At 42.9% G+C, this 20,474-nt stretch overlaps 1 protein-coding gene across 4 annotated transcripts in view; it reads left to right on the top strand.

Annotated features, from left to right (window-relative positions):
- The window catches only part of LOC142564420 (phospholipid-transporting ATPase ABCA3-like), a 114,240-nt gene that overhangs the window by 15,637 nt on the left and 78,129 nt on the right, over positions 1–20,474 (top strand). For 3 of the 4 annotated variants that reach the window (XM_075675414.1, XM_075675413.1, XM_075675412.1), the window contains exons 3-9: positions 2,374–2,613; positions 3,877–3,965; positions 7,559–7,714; positions 8,890–9,127; positions 11,115–11,303; positions 11,807–11,988; positions 16,019–16,150. In XM_075675414.1, the coding sequence (XP_075531529.1) occupies positions 2,374–2,613; positions 3,877–3,965; positions 7,559–7,714; positions 8,890–9,127; positions 11,115–11,303; positions 11,807–11,988; positions 16,019–16,150 (1,226 nt within the window). The remainder of the gene's footprint in view (positions 1–2,373; positions 2,614–3,876; positions 3,966–7,558; positions 7,715–8,889; positions 9,128–11,114; positions 11,304–11,806; positions 11,989–16,018; positions 16,151–20,474) is intronic. The other variant, XM_075675415.1, reaches the window with a different exon arrangement.

Here is a 20,474-nt window from a genome sequence, read left to right as displayed (position 1 = left end):
TCAGAAACAGGGAATGGCATTATGTGCTCTAGACACTTCTTTTTGAATTCCTGTACCTTTGTATGATTGCAGCCAAACGTGTGAGCTACAACTTTGCTTGCTTGTTTTCCCAAGTCGTTGAATAGCCAACCTAATGAACCATTCTTTAGCGGTTTCGAAAAAGACTTGTCTCGCATCTGTTCAATGTAGAATTTCACGTTCTCCTCAGTTGCTGAAAGCAGCAGCTCTTTTCTTGCTGGTTCGCATAATTTACTGACATGGAGAGAAGTGACAGAACGAGCGTTTATATCGGCGAGTGACAGGTAATTGTGAAAGGGGATCTTCATTCAGTGATTTGTCATAGCAGCAAAATTGATGTATTACAAGGAAATTAACATTGCAGTGTTAGATGGCGGAAGAGCAGGAGATGCAAGGGAACGTTGGAGCTTGTCGTAAAGGGCATTTGATGTCAGAATTTGTGGATGAATTTGGAGAACGAGCTTGAGTGATTATCAGGGGGCAGATTATGCTTAGCTGTGCAACAGTAAAGGGGCACTGAAACAAAAACATTCCTGCTTTGTAGGCAATGCTGCTGTGACTTTGCAGGACAAAATATATTCCGCTGCGTGCAGCAGGGAGCCCTACAATCTTTCACGACAAATTGCTTGCTCTCTCCTGTGGCTTTCAAGGCCTGCAGACTTTTTTCTACTGTACGTTACAGCAGCAATGATATCGTAGTGGTCATGATGGCCCATAAATTCCAGCCATTAGTTGATTGATCCTGACCAAAAATTACTCTCAAGCACAAACTTGCGTATATACAGGCCTATCCTTCCACAGATGTTCTAGGAAACAGGGAAAAAACGATTGTCAGAGTATTTCACCTGTCCTTTCGCTGCTCCTTTGTCGCTCTCGGGCATTTTCGGCAAACACCTACCTCAGCATGTTACCTCAAACACACTGTGGAAAGAAGAATGGCCCGGCTTTGTGTTTTCTGTGATTAGCATATGACTGTTGAGGCTCTGGTGTGTTGTATGTGAATTTTGTGAGTTGCTTTTTCTACGTTTATGAGAGATAACTGTGTTCCAATTAGTTTCATCTGATTTATGTTAGGAACTGTTTCAGTGCATTCATGTCACCTTATTGTTGAACTCTCTCATTCTTGTCACCCCTCTTTTGTTTACTGGTGGCTTGTTATTTCATATTTAGTATGGATTTGTTGTATGCGAAAAGAAGCAGCCAGTGCCACCTAAAGGTGGCAACATCTCCTAATTATTATGTATTAAAACATATTAAAGAAATGGAAACTGCAGGCAGAGAGCATTGCTATCAGTGCCGTCTCAGCTGAGGGGAACTGATATTACAAGAAACGGAGAAAGTAAACCTTGCACTCTTTGTATCTCTGGTCATATTTGTTTCACCAATTTTTTTTCTAATACATTCCTTGAAAGGCATCATGCTCATCCCAGAATGCTTCCCAAGGTTTCAAGAAAAGTGTTCCAACGCTGCGCTGTTGAGCTCGATGTCGTGGGTTCAAACCCATGACCTTTGGTAGGAGAAAATTAATAGGAAGCCACAACACACACATTTAATGAGAATGTCAAGTAATTTAATCAATGTCTCGTGAGTTCACAGGCTTTCAGCTTCATCCCCTTTAGTGTATGCTAAGGTGACTTTCAACTTTTGTTTTACTGATAAGTCTATCACGAATAGATTGATCCGGTTTAACATTTGAAAGTGACACCTGGATGATGATAGAAGACTTCATCATGATTTGTGTCCTGTTTTCTTATACAAATAGCCAATGTGAGTGCATAAGTGTTTTTGCATTCTGCCCTCATTAGAATGCGGCTGTGGTGGCCTGGAATTGAACTCATGACCTTATGCTTTCTTGCAAAATGCCGCAGCCACTGAGACACTGCAGCGGGTTGTCAACCCTAAGTTGCCACCAAGGGATGGCTTGAGATTTATTCAAGCCTCTTATGTTCAAGAAACATTTGTAGCAAATTTAGTCATTGTCAGGCTTAAATCGAACAATAAAAGCACACACCTAGGAGCCTAAGTCTAACAAACACTAGCTACAAAGAGCAGCATCTAAGCCTTGGAAGGAAGGCTTGTTCAGCTAGGAGTTTTGAAGTATGGCTACTAGAATCTTCAGGAGCATACAGAGGAGAAACAGAAAAAGTGTTCAAGGACTGTTCTAGTTAAGTATGATGGAGGCTGCTCAAAACCATTGAAGTATGTAATGAAAATTTTAAATGAATAAAGAAATGCCACACAGACAACGTCTATGACTGTGGGAAGAAAAGCAGAAAGTTGACAGACTCTAGTAACGAGTTAACAGAGTTTCTGAAGGGCAAGGTCAACTTTGCTGTCTTTTTCCCACTGTTTCAGAAGCCGTAGGGTTTCCTTCTGAGGAACTGGTTGATGCATACATCGCACATCACGCCTTAGAGTCACCTGATGGAACTTCGATGGCTGTCATCCTGCATGGCCTTCCGCCGGACGGATCTCCGCCAGTCAACCTCACCTACACGCTGCGCTTCAACACATCCCATTTCAACTTCCAGACAGGAGAGCGGTTCCCTACGTTCAGGACTCCAGGTCCTCGACGGGATGATGCCCTTTACTCCAGTGAGTGCTCCAGACAGTTTCATGTTGTTTGTGCAATTTTATGCTTGCTGTTTAGCTCTCACTCAGCATTTAAAACGGAGACTCTTTGCATGAAGGAAGTAGGAGCATCGAAATTTAGATTTTTCCTTTGCTTAATCAAGTTGGTACAAATGCCACGAGTAGCTCATAAAGGGAAGGCAATGAAAGCATAGGGAAATATCATTTTTGAAATATGGAAACGGCTTCATATTGTTATTACTAGCGAACATCCGCGCCTTCAATTCTCCCAAATCTTGCTCATTGTCCAGCAAGCATTTTTAGTCTCAGCCATGTGGTAACATACAATAGCTTGCTCGCCAATTTCCTGCTCCTTAGTCCACGTGCTATGTGACACCTGGAAGCATTTTCTGCATCCACCACCAGAAATGTGAGTGGCTGGGGTATTGGTTTTGGACATACGTATAATATATCCAAGAAAATAGAAAGTGTCACAGCTGGTGCCGTGGCTCAGTTGGTAGAGTATCGTATGCATCTTGCGAGTGTGGTGGTAGTAGCAACCTAACAAGAATGTTGCTAAATTTGATTTTTTAGTCACCTTAATGACAGTAAATTGCCGTAATAAGTTTTGTCAAGAAGCTGGCTAAGCCAGCACCTGCTGGCGGTCTGGAATTATCACCAAGAACAACCACATATCTATATGTGTACTCCCTTGTTATTATGCAAATGCTCTGCTTAAAGTAGAAATGAGGCAATGCGGCGGTAAAAGCCATGTTAATTGAGAATTGCCTGTTACGTTTTCCATCAGTCAGTGATATTCCTATTGTGGATGTACTGAAATCCACCAGAAGCTTTTTGCACGGAACACCGTCAGCATTGATAAGGTTTTATTACTTGTTGCTGAGCTAGTTAATACTTGTTGCGGCATAAAAGACAGAGCAAGCAAGGAAACAACCGGACAGGAAAGAGTATCGTGTTTCTTTCTTGTCTGGTTGTTCCCTTATTAGTTGCATCTGTTCTACTGCAAGAAGTGTTAGCTGACTAGCCCAGCAACAATAGTAATATGTTATATTTCTTCTATAATGGACCCTGCGCGTCATTCTTTGTCTTATAAGGAGCCTTTTGTGCTAATTGCGCACATTGCCTCTACGACGCTTTTTCATGTCCAGTTGTTTCCTTACGTGTTGCATCTTTTCCACCATAAGGAGGATTGGTATGTTTGTGGTGTAGTGCATAAACACCTGTCTTCTGAACTGTATTTGTTACTATAAACTATGCTACTTCCAGCACTGATGTGGGGACTGCAGGACAAAATGTTCACGGAGCATGTAAAACTTTTGAGGAAAGCAAAGAGGCTTTCCCGCCAGAAGCCAGAGGTGAGTTGCATTTGATGAAGCCTGTGGTTCGCAATGAAGCAAAGTCAGTTTGCAAAGAGGTGCGGTATTTCCGAGCTATCACTTTTGAGAACACCAACAGTTTTGCGACATTCCGCACGCTTTCGCACTGGATGCATAAAAAGCATACGGCTGACAGTGTTCCTGGCACCATCTGCATATACCGTCAGCGATCGATTTTCCGGACGCCTTCACAGCACCGCCACTTATCCCATAGAGTCAATGTATAAAAATGTATGAAAATGTATGAAATTTTGGATGCAAGAAACCTTCGGCCGGCTGTGGCCTTCTTGATGTGATCGCTGGTTCGAAACGGCTTTAATCGAAGCCACCACCGCCGCCATTTTAATTATCTCCCCGCTTCAAACCGGCGCTCTTGCACGCAGATCCGCTGGCAGCCGTAGCCACCGCCGCGGCAACGCTTGGCCTAGCTATTTCGAGCTTCGCTACCAAACTTCTTGCTGTTCCGTGCCGTGCTTTTCATAGAAACAATTTGCTGCTGTTAGCAATGGCGCCGACTCTGTCTTTGTAATTCTCACTAGTGGCTTTGAAGCTCGTAACGCATGATGCGTTGCATAATGCCGGTTTCCAAAAGTCAGCTTCGCCTCAATACAGCAATCGTACGCGGCAAAGCATACCAGGAGAGGGAAGGGGCAATTGTCGTAGGACACGGTATGTATACCTTAATTATACATGTGTGCACCCATCGTCTCCTATCACAATACGGGCACTGACACGCCTAATAAGTGTACTGACAGGCCTTTAGAGCTATTTCGGACGCGCGTGTGGTGATTTCAGCCTGTGGGGGCAGTAAAAGGCTTGCATTCATTTTTTTGAAATGCCTGATTGTTCGGACGTTTTCGTGGCCCCTAGGAAGTTCGAAAAATCGGACGTTGACTCTAGTCAGCATGGTAGAGTCCGAAACACTGTCATCCATGTACACAGACGTGTCAATTGCTGTATCATGGAATTGCTGGTTCGCGCAAAGTGGTGGTCGAAAATCCCGTTCCAAATGCCGACTACATAAGTCTTTCTCGTCTTGGAATCGTTTAAGCTCTGAGCGTGATATTTTCACAAAGTCTCAGTGTAACAGTATGTTTTGCGACAAAATAAAGAACTCGTAACATGGAGACCCCTTGCCTCTGTCTGTCCAACTTGAACAGCAATTTTATGTGCTAATATTCTTCACTATTCTTCTTTATGTCAGGACACACAGGAGTGTTTTGCGTATTCACTTGGTAATGCATTTACTTTGTTGAGATTCAGATGGCTAGACAATAAACTCAAGATTCTTAGGTGTGTGCCAGTTCTTTTTTTTTCTCTTTGTTACCTGTTAAACCATAAATCACCCATTCCAACACTGGGCATATTTTTAACAAGGCTGATTCTTGGGCCAGTTGGTACGGTTTACTCATAATAGCAAAGCCTGTAGCGCAATTCAAGAAGACAGGGACGTGACAGAGATGCTGTCCTGTGTCTCTCACCTCCCTGTCTTTTTGAATTGGACTAAAGGCTTTGCCATTATGAGCTTATTTTAGTTGAGCTAAAATACTTGATATACTTTATAAAGATACTTGATATTTCAAGCATCTTTAGGAGAGAATAAGGAAATGGGACAGGGCAAAATGCTGGCTGAATGCAGGATGTGTAATGCATCCAGCGTGCCTTGCTTTTTTCTCAATTTTTTCTTGATATAGTTAAAGTGCTTGAAATGTCAGATGGTGCAACAGTGTGTTTCACTTGTTGATTTGGAAATGCACGTGTTTCTCGGAACATTGGTGCTTTTTAGAGAAGCCTACATCAGGCTGCAGGGGCTTTTGCACTGGCAGCATAAAGAAATAAACATTTATTTATTTATTTTTGAGGCTCTTAGCTGCTGAATCATAAGACTAGAGGAGCTACTTGTGGGTGCAGTCTGAATATTTATTTATTTTTGTGCAGTAGATTGTCATATGATTGCAGCTTATAATGTTTCTTGCATTGAAATAGATGCTATTTTCTAAACACACTGTTATTATTTACATTACAGAAAACCTGCCAACATTAAAAATTTTATTGTAAGATGCCTGATCTTTAGTGCTCATTTACAACTGTCATATTGGTACAAATGTTTCCAGATTTTTTTTCATATAATTTGTGGCAGGACCAATTTTGAAAAGACTAATACAGTCGTGGAGTGATGTCTTATGGCCCATTTTTCGGACCCTTTGACTATATGGACCAACCTTCGTGGCAGTGTAAACCAACTGATAGAACCAATGTATAGTGGCAACCGAATCTTTGACAGCCATTACGTGAATATTTAATTAATGACTTCATAAACATTATTGCTTGTCTGTGGCGCGGCTCTTTGTTTCTGCGCCTACAAAGCAAAATGCCTTTTCAGAGCACCCCTACAGAACAATATCGGCAAACATTCAATAAACAGTCAAAATATTGAGGAATCAAATGGTTTTGAGTATTTTTTATCAAATTTTAACATTCTCATGGTTTCAGTGTAGTGTTTTTTAAATTCTAAGGTTGGCAGGTCTGATTAAGTTTTCATCCTATTGCTTGCACTATACCTATGTGTGCTTTATTTTGAGTATTTAATACTGTGATTCCACAGCTGTACTGCCCCATTTTCTCAATAATTGTTTGCAACACGCTTTTGTTAATTGCATTTCTCACTGGCATCTCCACTCATTGAATGGACTCTGACTAGGCAGTGGCTAGGGATCCAGGTGTTATGATGCAATTATGTCTTGTAAAAAAAAATCTGACAAAGAACAAATTGAACAAAATGACAAGGCAGAACAAGCAGATATAAATTGAATCGCCTTTTTTTCATCCATTCCAACAAGACATTTGTAATAATAATAAAAAAATTTAATCTTCATTTCCTTCTCTGTGCCAACAAGACCTTTCTGATGAAGTATCATTTTAATTGAATGGCAGAGAACAAAATTGAATCTCCCTTTTGCTCTTTTGCACCAACAAGACCTTTCTGATTAAGAAAAGAAATTTAATTTAATGACAGAAAAAGAACATTGAATACAGTTCACTCTCCTTTTCCTCCTGTGTGCCAATGAGAGCCTTTAAATGGTGTGAGAGGATTTGCCAATAGTTTTATGGTTAGAAGCTGTTGCATGTAACAGATGGACTTGAACATAAGTTGACCCTGTAATGCCCAACATATAATATATGGTATGGTGTTTTTATACCTCAAGGTTATGATTTAAACACATGAAAGTTAACACAAAGCCCATGGTAGTGTTTTTGATGTGTTGAAGGGAGTTTTCAATTGTGAATAGTCCACCAAACCAATTACAAATGAATAATTACTGAACTAATTAAGTTGTCACTCAAACAGCGTATAATTTTCTTCCCCTACAAATGTGGTCTCCATCATCACAATTTAAAGTTGAACAAGTTTTTCTAATGTTCCTTGTTGGGGATCTGTGTTCAAGCACCACAGGGCTGAAAAAAAAAGACAATGTTGTATCTGGTTGCATTCCCGTATGTGTGTTTTGCTAGTGTCCCCCTAAGTGATTTTGCATTTGCTCATAGGTCCCTAATTGTACATTACTTTCTAGATCACCATGCACAGATTCCCATACCCGGAGTACAATGATGACAACAAGTTTGACCTCATCTCTCGACTCATCGCCATGTTTGTGGTGTACAGCTACCTTGTGTTCTCACCCATTTACGTTCGGAGGGTCATTTCCGAAAAGTCATCCAGAGTCAGAGTAAGGAGTCCTGGGAACTTTATTGGGCCATGCCTTCAACTTTGCTCTTTAATTTCTTGGTTTGTGGGGTGGTCGCATTGTTGTGGTGGCGATTGTTATGGCCACTAAACTTGAGCAGTTGGCGTAGTAATGTTTATGTTAATTGCGACACGGTGTGTTCTGTTCAAAGCTAATGCATGGATGCACAGTACTCATTACCTTTCTTATCTTTGTCTACTCTGCATGGCATTGTACGGAAACAGTACTATGTATATATGAAAGAATGAATGAGAGAAAGAAACATTAATGGCCCATCTACAATGCGCTTTTACTTGCCGGCTTCAGTGCGGTGCAGTGGAGTGTGTACCCTCAGCACTCAGTACAAGTAGATAGTTGTACAAGTGACCAGTACAGATGGCCTGTACAATTGGCCAGCCAGTAGTTTACCAATATGGGTGGTGCGTGCTGTAAAGTTGGAAACTAAGATGCTTGTTGGAAAATAAGTTGTGCAAAGAAAACTGTGTTGTGCAGTGCTACGGTAGGATCAGTGGTTGAAAGGGTTATTCATGTAAAACACAGAAATCACCATAGTGCTGTATCAGTGTACATTTTATAAAATTTCTTTTAGTTCTGGCCACTTTAATCGGGAAGACAGGTTGTTGCCTTCTATCAGAGATTAAATGAGCACGTTGATTGGTGGAACGTCATCTAACGCAGAAAGTTGATGCATTTGCTGAGACAGTTACTAGCGCTAAGAAGACTAACCGAAAAATGTTTTTCCATTTGTCTTGTTAGTGCTAGTAACTATGTCTCAGCAAAGTAATCTAACCTTTTTGCTGTACTGTTGCGAATGTAAATCTGCCCCATATTGGGAAGATAGTGAAGATCTGTTCAGACGCAGGAGTGAAGAGGTGTGTCTCATGGCCAAAATGCGCCATATCAGTAATTACAGCTGCACATTTGTTGGTCAGGCCTTGAGTATGCTTCATAAAGAATTGTCATGCCCAAACTGATATCCGTTGAAAGTGCATGCCACTGCTTTCCCATTAGCATTGCATAGGCAGCTTTTGTGTCTTCCTTCTTAGTGCTTCCTTTTGTCTTGTTTTTGTGTCTGCCTTTTTACTCATGTGCCTGTGTTCTGTATAAGCCTAACCTTTTAAACTGGCAGCTCTGTTTTCCCACGTGTTGGTTTACAGGAACTGATGCGCATGATGGGCCTGAGTGACTGGGTCTATTGGATCGGCACCTTCGCCAGCGGCTTCCTGGTACTGGCCGTCACGCTGACGATCAGCTTGATCCTCTTCAAGATACCCGTCGCGCCTCTGGCGGCGGTCCTCCTCTACAGTGACTTCAGCCTCCTCCTGTTCATCTGCCTCATTTATGCAACGTCGGCTATCCTGTTCTTGCTCCTGTTCACCGTTATCTTTAACAGCGGTGAGACTATTCATTGGACATCTTTTGCATCCACAGTTATTTTTGCGCTATGTTTTTGGCAGGGAACAAAACGAATGAAGGGGGATTGGGCGACCTACTGCGAATGTGCACTAACTAGCCCCGTATGCTGCTTTGCTAAATGTTTGATGTCATGTGTGCTGCCACCTGGTATTCTTTTACGCCTGCCAAAATCTCATTGCTTGGGCATTTTTGTGCTCTGGCCGAGTCGGAATTTGGCAGTGGCGACTTGGAATCTGACCCAGGACCTTGTGATCAACGGCAGAACACTTAAGCCGTGGAGCCACCATAACACATGCGTTATCTACTCAAATGAAATGCAATTGCAATTGTAGTGAGAGTAGCGACTTCCATGTCGCACAAAATAACAAAAATAAAACCACGAATGTAACGTGAAATTAAGTGGGAAAAATGAATGGTACCTTTGCTCAAAGAATCACAATTTGGGAACAAATTCTCTTCACTCACTGTCACCTGAGGAGGAGGCAGAGCTTTCTTTGGGCAGTATTCTCGGGCAATTGGTTTCGGAAACAGTTTCACCTTCGCAAAATTTTGCATGACTTGGCATCGAACACATCTGCGACAGTGTTCCCGGCACTGTGCCAAGCTCGCTACCTTTTTATAGTGCCAAGAGCGTTGTCAGCCATTTAATTCGAATGGTTCAGTGCCAAGACAGTCCAAGTCTCGCAAAAGCGAAACTATCTGAAAGCGATCGCTCGAGAACCAAGTCAGCTTCTGCACCGCCAAGCTTGTTTCAGATACAGCGCTTCTTAAAAGACCGCACGCCATTTCATTCGGCAGGCTGTAACAGGTCACGATGAGTTCCACAGAGCCCTTTCTATCATCCTCACATTGAAAGGGCCTCCCGCTGGGCCTGCCATCTGTGAATTGTCGACATGTTGACATTGAGTAGCCGAGCCGTCGTGGAGTTCCCAGCTCCTTAGCCACCGAAATGGTCCATCTCCCGAAGCCGGCACCAGGCTGAATCTGCTGTGTCACCATTATGTCATAAGTGAATGGAGTCAAAGCATGAGAGGGCACATGGTAATGCAAAACCGTAACTGTAACACCAGTCACAAGCTCAACGAAAAGCATAGATTGGAAGAACATGATTTTACTTTAACCGACTTGCCTATGAGCTGGACTGAGACATAAATGTAGAGGTTGCCAATGTAGTGCAAAAAACCATGTGATTTAGAATACTAAATTGGTCAGTGCTACTGTTATTCGAATATGATGCGAGGCTCCACTTCAAGCAGTGAAAATCATGAAAAAAAATTTGCATTACAATTGAGTAAATACAGTAGCTGTAAAAGCTGCTCGCTGTGGCATTTGCATCTTGGGTCCCACTTTGCACATCCTGCATAAATGTTAGTAACAACACCCAGAAGCAAACGAACTGATGCCAGGGAAAGCGTCGCAGAAATTTAATCTGTTATTTTTTTAATGTGCAAAGAATAAAGAAAAGTTAAAAAAAAACTTGCTGCCAGTATGAACCATACCCACAGCCTTTGCATGACACGTGCAGTGCTCTAGTAGTTGAGCTACTGCTGTGGCTGTCTCCTATGGCTAGCACTCCCAGGGCTGTGTTTTGTATACGTACATAAATACGAACAGAATTGGACAGGGGACAGCCGCTGTCATAGCTACATTGGTGCAGCATCACACGTGTAATGCGGAGGCTGGGAGTTTGGATTCCACTGGCAGGAAGTTGTTGCCTTCCACTTTCCATTTTCTTTATTATTTTTCCATGTCACTCAAGAAACACAGTTAATTTTTCCCTATACCTTTCCTTGACTTCAAAAGGCTGTTACGAGCAAGAACTGTAGCCCCTCAGTTCCCACGACTCTTTCGAGCCTTTGTGTAATTGTCGCTTTAGGAAAAGCTCAACATGACATTCTGTTTCGTATTCCTCATGTTCTGTAACTTTGCACTCAACGTTCCTTCTTTCTTCTTCTTTGCCCCGTAGCTGTGGTTGGCGTCATCTTCTCCACTGTGGGCTGGGTCACCAGCTACAGCCTACCCACGTCCATCTTGGACCCGCTCGGCACGGATCGCTACATGAGCGTCAGCCGTAGTGCCAAGCTGTCCACTTCGCTGCTACCTAACAGTGGCCTGTACTGGGCTTTCCGCCTGATCTCTTTTCTAGAGGGTCAAGGTGAGGATCAGAGAAGGGCTGGCCTCAATAGAGATTCTTACAATACTGCCTCGAGAAAAGATCTGGCACAACCATCCATCTGAATTCCTAATGAATTCTGTACTGCCATTGAATATCTGGGATGCAGGCGGTTGAGTAGTTCAGCTGATGGGAGCGTTTCCCTTTTGCTTAATGAGAACATAAAGCTCATTGCCAACCTTACTACCAACCATAATTGGTTACACATTTCAATTCAAAAGAACAATTAATTTCTAAGCTTTTCTTGAGTACATATGGCTGTTCATCAATATCGAGCACTCAATTCCCTGGTGTAAAAAAGGCACGTAATGAGGGGAGACGTAAAAAGTGCTGAATCTACCTTTGTATGCCTTTTCATGTGCCTCATTTTATGAGCTCTTGTTTGCTTCTATAAATGATGAACTAGCCCTAATATTGGCTGCTTTTTTTTTTCATCTTCTACTGTGGCTCATGTCGTCTTTTTGCCCAAAATTGTGCACCATCAGGGATCGGTGCCAAATGGAGTAACCTGGGAACTGAGGCGGTGCCCGCGGACAATGTGACACTCGGCCAAATTGTGCTCATCATGCTTGCGTCAGTGTTCATCTATGCGCTCCTGTTGTGGTACCTCGACAACGTCTGGCCCTTCCAGTACGGCATTCCAAAGCACCCGCTCTTCTTTCTCCAGGTATGCGAGAACGCGTTTTCTTTTGTATCCATTCTTAGATTGGTTGCTGTGTGCTTTGCATTTGGTTGCCTACTCATTGACATCTCATGGTTGCGAAAGCGCTTGGTGCTTTTATGCGGTCAGGAGTTATTGAAGAGGCGCAGAAATTTTAAACAGAAGACCGAGAGGAAGCTAAAGATTAAAATACCAAGTGTTTTTGTTTATGTTATTGCGTAGAAGTGATCGACAGTGGTTCATAGTTATTCTTGTAAACTCTCTTAAGAACCCCTGAATTTGAAATTGTCGTTTTCAAGACTTTGAAAACAGTCCTTAAATTTCATGGCATGCATAAAAATCCCAGAATTTTGCTTTCAGCTTAAGTTAGTGGATCTTATTTGTGTATCTAACCAAGAGGTTTGCACAAGTTAAAGGTGAAGCCGATTCAATTTGATGACAGTATTTGCAGTAGGAAAAACCACTTTGTTTGTGGCAGCTTGAGACAATTTGGGCTAGAAAGGCTTACTGATTACCTTCTTTTTAGGCTCCGTGCAATTTTTATTGTATATGCAAAAAAGGAAATGGCTGGTTGTTCAAGACAGTCTTTTGTTATCAAATGGGGAGGTATCATGGTGCTTTAATACTGCAAAATGCTTTGTCAGTGCCTTGAAAGCCCTGGAAAGTACTTGAATTTCTTTCTGCAAAAGCTGCTATGAGCCTTGAGGGGAAACCTGTACCCGGAACCAACATTTCGACATTGGGTCCAGGTTGGTGTTTTACTTGTACAACCACTGTTGATCGATTCAAAGTCTCAATCTCTTCGTGAATGTTTAATTAAGAAAAATACTACAGTGAAATCTCATTAATTAAGCAGTCATTAATTAGGAAAATTGGATAACTTGGACTGACCCTCTGGCCCCGGCAAGCTGTACGCATTATTTAATGGCATCACACTCGTTAACACAGATGTATTTACCCATGCACCAGTTAATTTGAGCGGCCTTTGAAGCTCAGAGAGTGTGGAGCGGCGTAACTATACGACATAAAAGAGCGAAAACAGTGCTAGCATCCAATCAAAACAAAGCTGCGTAGTCCGCATTATCATAGTCATTAGTCATAGTCATGAAAATGACAGGAACAATGCAGGAACACGTCACGCCTTTGCTTTGCACTTACGGTGCACATGATACCACATTGGCCACAGGCTTTCAGAACTGTGTTGTGCGCCATGCTGCGATAGCATCGTTTGCAAACGTGGGTTCATCCTCTACAGTTGCAAGGAGCAGTAATTTTGTTTTGATTCAATGCAAGGCACCCGTGATGTCGCCAACTTGGCGGAAGCCGTTGATGATGGACGATTCCACCGTAGCCCGTGCACTGGCATCAAACCCGGCGGCTACATCGCAATGGACGATCTGTTGATGACCAGCTTATTGTCAAAAAAATAATCAGTGTATTGGCACGGAGTAGTGAAAAGCATGTTTGCTCGGGTGAAGACGTCGGTCTCGCACCGCAGCCACACTGTGAAGGAAGCTGCAAGGCACTCACTGCTGCGAGCGCGTATCAGTCACAAGGGGACGAGAATTGCAGCTGCTTTGCTGACATTGTGTCAAGTAGAAACAGGGTTTGTGGACTTATTCAGTAGGTAAGGGTGGGTTAATCTAGTAAGCGCTTGTCTAGTGTGTGTTTGAAAACAATAGACGAATGCGTACTACATCAACCTGCCTTTATTTACTGAAGAAATTCACAATCCCCATTGATTCGATGCAAAGTCAGTGGAAAGGCTGCAATTGTGTATTAGATAATTCAACATTTGGCTCATTTGAACATCTTGTCCCGTTCCATGAAATCGGAGTTACCAAGGTTTTACTGTGCCTTAGACAACATAAACCTCTGCTTGCTTTCTGTAGTCCCAGCACATTTTTGTTTTCATAAGGTTTTACGAGTTTTTAAAGTGCCGGTTAATAGGAGCGCTCCCTGCGCGCCAAGTGACTGCAGTAATGAATTGTGACACTAGTTTTCCCTTCTTGCGCTCGTTTTTGTTGCTTTTATTTCTGCACCAAGAAATACACCTCTGCAGCTATCTGAATTGTCGATTTCTCGTCCTTTTGGCAATATCAAGAAAGTTGGATTGCATCAACGAAAAGCAGCGCTCGTGCGATCAGCGGTGTGATAGCACCTCTCAAAACCTGATTTTAAATGCGTTAGCATTTTTGTGCTTACCCAACGAGAAAACTGTCTGTCTGTCCCGTAAGACAATCGCTGTCAAGATGGCACCCACAGCCACGAGCGAATTCACCTTCGTGCTGCCTCTCACTTAAATGTGAACTCAGCAGTGAGAACACAGAGCACACCAGGCTGTCAGCAGTTGGTGCTCTCTGTTGCCATCACAGACCGCTTTCAAGATGCGGCACTCATGGCCGCGCCAGACGCAACTGCAGCTGGAGTGCAGTTGATTGTGGTTCATGATGGTTTGATGCAGATAGATAAGGCGCTAAAGAGCGATGACGGTTATAATGATAAGAACATCATCAGTGCACCTGGTGCTGCCACCTGCAGTAGTTTGCTTGCATCATCAATTCACCTTGCGCTGCCGTCAGCACCAGTTTGTGTCGCCGCAACGCTGTCATTTGGACTGGTCAGGTCAAGTTTCATAAGGTTGGCAATGACACCGAGCTGCGTGAAAATGAGCAACTGGCACAATGCTTCCGCATACGTAGACAAATCCAAGAAGAGTTTCTACGTAAGTTTTTCTTCCCAATCTCAAAGTCAACACACGAAAAAAGTGCAATTTTCACAAATTTTGCTACGTATTTCTTCCAAATAGTTTGCCATTAAATGAAAGGTCTTAGGATTTGAAAAGGAAATTCATAAAAAAAATGAAAATTTTGATCAAGTTACCATTTCATTGCTGCAAGTACATTAATTTCCAGACTTTCTTTCAATTTTAGGTGTTACGAATTTTGGGTAATTAAAATTTTTTTTGCCATCCTGAGAGATTAGTATCATTGAGATTTTACAGTTGTAACTATAATTGTGACTCCAATAGTGGCAGCATCTGTCTTGGCACTGCTTAAGGCCAGTTAATAATTCAATTACACATTATCCCTTTCGAGAAAACTTATGTTTGCCTTTGGGAGATTCCAAAGCGAGACCAGCAGCTCACAATGAATTATTACTGTTTTGAGCTGATTGTAAAGCATGAATTTTTTCCAAGTGGTCTGTAAATTGACTACATGATACAGTCATATGCGAAACTGAAACTGCATTCGCGATGTTTAGCAATAGCCTGCTGCTGGAGCCAGCGTCATCGCCATTGTAATCTCAAGATGGCGGCCTAATTAGTTCTTGCGTGGCATGGAAATGACGACTCGCTGCTTTTAGGATTTAATTACTAATATACTCTTTTATATGGTAAGTTATCTTACATGATAAGTAGCAGCAACAGTGTTGTATCGCATGTTTTCACCACTTCGAAGGCTTGCATGCATCACGGAATGAATTGGCAAAGTGGGCCACCATCCCGTTCGCAGTTGTTTAGGAGTCATTCAACAAATGCAGAATATCAAACGCAGCGGACCGCATAAAGGACGACATGTTGCAGTCAGTCTACAACAATAAAAAGCTTTTAAGATTTGAGATGATGTAGAATAAATGCAAATAAACTTCCACTTTGCGAAGATGAATGCTACAGGGTTCAGGTTATAGTATGCGATTGTCATAATCAGAGTCATGCTAAACATTAATGTGTTGAAACATCAGATATGCCAAGAATTTGGGTGAACATTGTTCGTACTATGGACTCGTAAAATGTGGGTGTGCATTTGATTCAGTGGCGCGTCGAAGTCAGGAAAATACAGCCAAATGACGCAGTGGTGTGTTTTAACATTTTTATGCTCTTTTTATTTTAATGTGGGCCACCGGATAATTCAGTCAGTTTTGTTAGTCCCGTCAAGATCGAATTAATGGAAGTCGACTGTAAAAGTAGGGTCCTGTTTAGAACCATCGCTCAAAATTTTCCTGTTGTCTGCGCGATTCTGTCCCGCGGTGACAGATTGTCGGTGTCGCCAGCAGGATAACTCACCGCAAGTGTTACCACCGGAGTTCAGTTTTCTACAAGTCAAAGTGGTGGTACCGGCGCGTTTACCAACTTGTATGGAACCGGCTTAAGCCTAAGATTAGGAAGGTAAGCCGGTAAGCCGTTTGTACATAGACCCAGGGGCGGTTTGATGCACTTTGCACGTGTGCGCATATCTGCCTCAGCACGGAAAGCACGCGGGTTGCACTTTGGAGGCCAGCTGCAGCAAGTATTCGGACCATTTAAGCAGCCTAGTGTCTAACAGTGTAGCAATCGAGGTGCCCCCAAGCAAGATTTGATGCTTAAGATACGAGTAAATGCATCATGAAAAGCGATCAAAAATAAAAATGGTTTAGAACCTGGAATGTTACTAACAAGCGTGACGCTTAGGCCAGACCTCCGAGATCAGGTGACCCCCGCAGCATGCTCAATATCTTGGAGGCAGTGTGCTGGCATTCGCAGCACATCTGCTAACAACCACCTTGCTTCTGTCAACGGCTTAGCTGCTATTAAAAGGCCATTGATAAAAAAAATTATGCAGTTACGTGCCCTGCAGCTTTGCCAAGGCTGCTTTAGTGGTGTATTTATGCTACTCATATATAACCAATTTAACCAAAGAGAAATTTTGCTGCAGTTGACTTTTTAAGACGGATGTTATCAGCTTGTGGTGCAGGTGGTGTGCAATATGATTACAAAGATAAACCGGTAAGCTGTTCACGCCTAGGCATGGAGTGGTTTGAGGTACTTCACACTTTGAATGGTCTGCCTTGGCAGCCGAAGCATGGGCTTCAAGATAGGCATCAACAGCATGTGATGCAGGTGGTAGGAAAAAGTGGAGTGGTTTGAGGTGCTTCGCACTTTGAATGGTCTGCCTTGGCAGCCGAAGCATGGGTTGTGTTTCAAGATAGGCATCAACAGCATGTGATGCAGTTGGTGGGAAAAAGAAAGAGAGTACGCAAAGTGCACTCTTTGTCGCAGTCATGGTAATTTGCTTGCACCGTCATGCCAGATCATGCCAGAATAAAATATGAGCACGAGAAGGAGAACCAGAAGGCACATTCTCTTTTCCACATTCACAGTGGTGTACAATCAAACATTGTTATATTATGATTAGTGCAATATATTTATGTAGTTTTGCATAGCCAAAATTTGTTATGTGAAATTTCACTGGAAGATTAGTTAAAGCTGGTGCAACTTAGCTGTGTATATTAGAAGGTCCGTTCGATTCGCCTGCACCACTCTGAACTAGTCCAGGGGGGTGTACGAGAAGTCCAGAAATTATGCAGCTTGATTTCTGCAGTGCAGGCACAGTGCGACACTCGAAACGTATGCCTAGGGGCAGACGTGGTGCAGGCATTATTTTTGTTTGACTAATATGCATGGAGTGCGTTAGTTTGAGGGTCTCGAACTGCAGGTACGATTGGCTTCTAAAACATAAATACTCCCTGCACTTGCGTAAACACGACACAACGTGCATAAGCGGGGTATTAACGGCACTTGCACCTGTATGCTGCATCATCTGCTGCACACCTCCATTTCTGCACCACGTCAACACCGACAGTAGAGAGGGTCCAGCAAAATCATGGATGAGCCCTGTGCCTTTCCTGCACCTTTTGAAGTCAATGTTCAGAGGGTGCCATTGCTACACCAATGAGACGCATGGCAGGGTGAAACACCTCGTGAACTGATTCAGGTGGTGCTTGCAAATCGAACCGACCTATAGTTCTTTGCTTCTTAGGGTATTCCACTATGCTGAATGCTCAACAATGCACAATGACACCCACCTCGCTGCAGCAGCACTAGTAGAGCTCCAGACATGGCCTGTGATATTGGAAAGTGCATTTGGGTGTGGCCTCCAACATTTTCAGCTCCTGTGCACGCCATCCAATTTCAGAGGCCATGTAGTGAGGTCGGCTATGCTGTCAAGTGTCTACACTGCTATGCTGAGAGTGGCACTCTTGGTGCATTGGGCACGAAAATTTTATGAATGCTCGCACGAGTGAGTCGCTTGCACCTACCATGCCACTGCCGACTCCCAGTGTGCTGCAAAGAAACCTGCCTCATGCGTCTAGAGCAAATGTATTCTGTTTCTGGAGAGTTCGACATATATGCAATGCGTCCGCACAAGTTATGGAGAGCTTTAAATGCCTATGGATGTCGTGAAATTTCAGCGAAGGTTTGGCCACATTATGAATTTGCTATAACAAGGTTTGACTAACAATGTTATATAACAATGTTTGCTATAACAAGGTTCGACTGTGCGATGCTGGTGTCATTAATTCACAGCGTTCGTAATTCATCCACAGCGTTCGCATGCTTAGTTTTGGAGTGAGAGTGCATTTGTCATCTGCTTTCATCGGGAGTACATGTCCTAAGAGGTATTCCTCCTTCTGATTCGAATGTCATTCTGGCATGATAGTATGTTGTGTGAGTCTTACCCGCTGCGGTGGCCTGTTGCCTATGGTGTGCTACAGCCATTGACTGGCTATAGAGTGCAATGTCGTGGGTTTAATTTCCCGATGTATTCATTGAAATTTGATGGGAAAGGATGAAAAAAAAAAAACACTTGCATGCCAATTTTTGGGTGCAGGTTAAAATACACCAGGTGGTCAGGATTAATCCAAAGCCCTGTGTTACGGCATCTCTCATTACTCCTATGGGCCTTTCAGATGTTAAACCTAATCAGCAACTCACTCACTCAAAGCACTGTGAAGCTGTGGCAGGCATTGCGTCGTTGAATATGAGGCCGTGGATGTCAGCTGAAATCTGATACATTAAAATTAAAAGCGTCAGAAGCTGGTGTTTAGTCTTGTCTGTGTCCTTTATTGCACTCTCTTAATTTTACTAATACCATGAACCAACCAGCCCAGCGACAAGCCTTGTTATGCATGCTTGTGCAGGCAGAATTCGAGGATACTTACATGCTCTTATTGTGGTGCCCTACAGGCTCAGGTGGTGAAACCCAAGTGGTCAAAATTATCTTTAGGCTTCTGCTACAGCCTTCCACATACTAATCTGCAGTGTAACTGTGAAATGTAAAACTACATAAAATAAATAAAATAAAAAGGTCTTATAAAAAATATTCTGGCATGACCAGTGAGTCGGAGTTGCTTAATAGCAAATTTAGGTTTGTCATGCTTGTTGAAGGTATCTATTGTTTTTGTTTCTTGTGCTGTGCAGATAACTAATCAAATTTGAGCTTACAAATTTTCTCAAGCAGCACCCCACTGTGTATTCCCAAAAACGCTAATTTATCAGAGCTGCAATGTACTCTAGGCACAGCAGCTACGTTTTAAACAAAATGGACTTAACACCACAAATGTGGTTTTCAAACGATATCAGAATTCTTCATTTGACTAGTTCCTGAAGCTTATCACAAACACGGAGACATTATGGTTGAGTCGGCCTGGCAAACTTGTTAGTGAAAAGCACAGCAGAATTTCATTGCTGCATTACCAGTGTGTACATTTTCCTCAGGCCAACCTTTTACGATCATTTTCTTTTTCAGTTATAGTTCTTCGTCTCATGTTCATGTGATCATATGTTCCTGATATATGAAAAGGTAAATTTTTATCCACCCAACAGATGCTAAAGCTGCAAGAAAACCCCTGTGGGTTTCTCAGAAAGAAAGCTTTGGGTCGATGACAAATTTTTCCCTTTCTTATTTCACCTTGTTGGCTTCCACAGAACTGATTTGCAGCGTTCCTGGTACTATCAACGACCTATTTTTCGGACATGCCTGATAAATTGATAATTAAGACGTCTTCGCAGCTCCGCTACGTACGACATAGGGCCAATTATGTGTACGTCTGAAATTACGAACGCTGAAACCGTTCGCCGTCCGACTTTTCAGACTGTTTGTCGTGATCGCAGGTCTGAAACAGCAGTAATGGAAGCCGCCATTGTCGCCATTTCGCTTATTTCGCAGCCACGAACGAGCGCTTTCACTTGTTGATCTGCTGGGAGCCGTAGAAGTTATTTTCTGGTATCGTTAGGCCTAGCTGCTTTGACGTTCGCTATGAAGCTTCTTTCTGTTCAGTGCCGTGGTTTTCATTTAAAGGATTCGCCGCTGTCGGCAATGGCGCTGACTCCGCCTTCGTTATACTCGCTGATGGCGTCAAAGCGCAGCAATCACGGCAAGGGTCTAAAAGATAGCATACTACCGGTTTGAGAAATTTAGCTTCGCCGCAGTACAGCGGTGTCACGCGGTCAAGTATACGTAATGCATTGCGGCGAACCATCCCAAGAGTGCGAAGGGGCCACTGTTACGGGACATAAAATGTGTTATACAAATTAAACGTGTCATTATTAATTAAATAATATAAATCACCTATACACACCCGCGCCTGCCGTCTTCTGTCACAATACGAGCACCCAGACGCCTAGGTGTGCTGATAGGCCCTTACAGCTATTTCGGACGTGGTTTGGACAA

The sequence above is a fragment of the Dermacentor variabilis genome, chromosome 11 (assembly GCF_050947875.1).
Source record: "Dermacentor variabilis isolate Ectoservices chromosome 11, ASM5094787v1, whole genome shotgun sequence".
NCBI classification, from domain to species: domain Eukaryota; kingdom Metazoa; phylum Arthropoda; class Arachnida; order Ixodida; family Ixodidae; genus Dermacentor; species Dermacentor variabilis.
The sequence above is the reverse complement of the archived record's forward strand: the minus strand, read 5'-3'. Positions and strand labels throughout refer to the sequence as shown.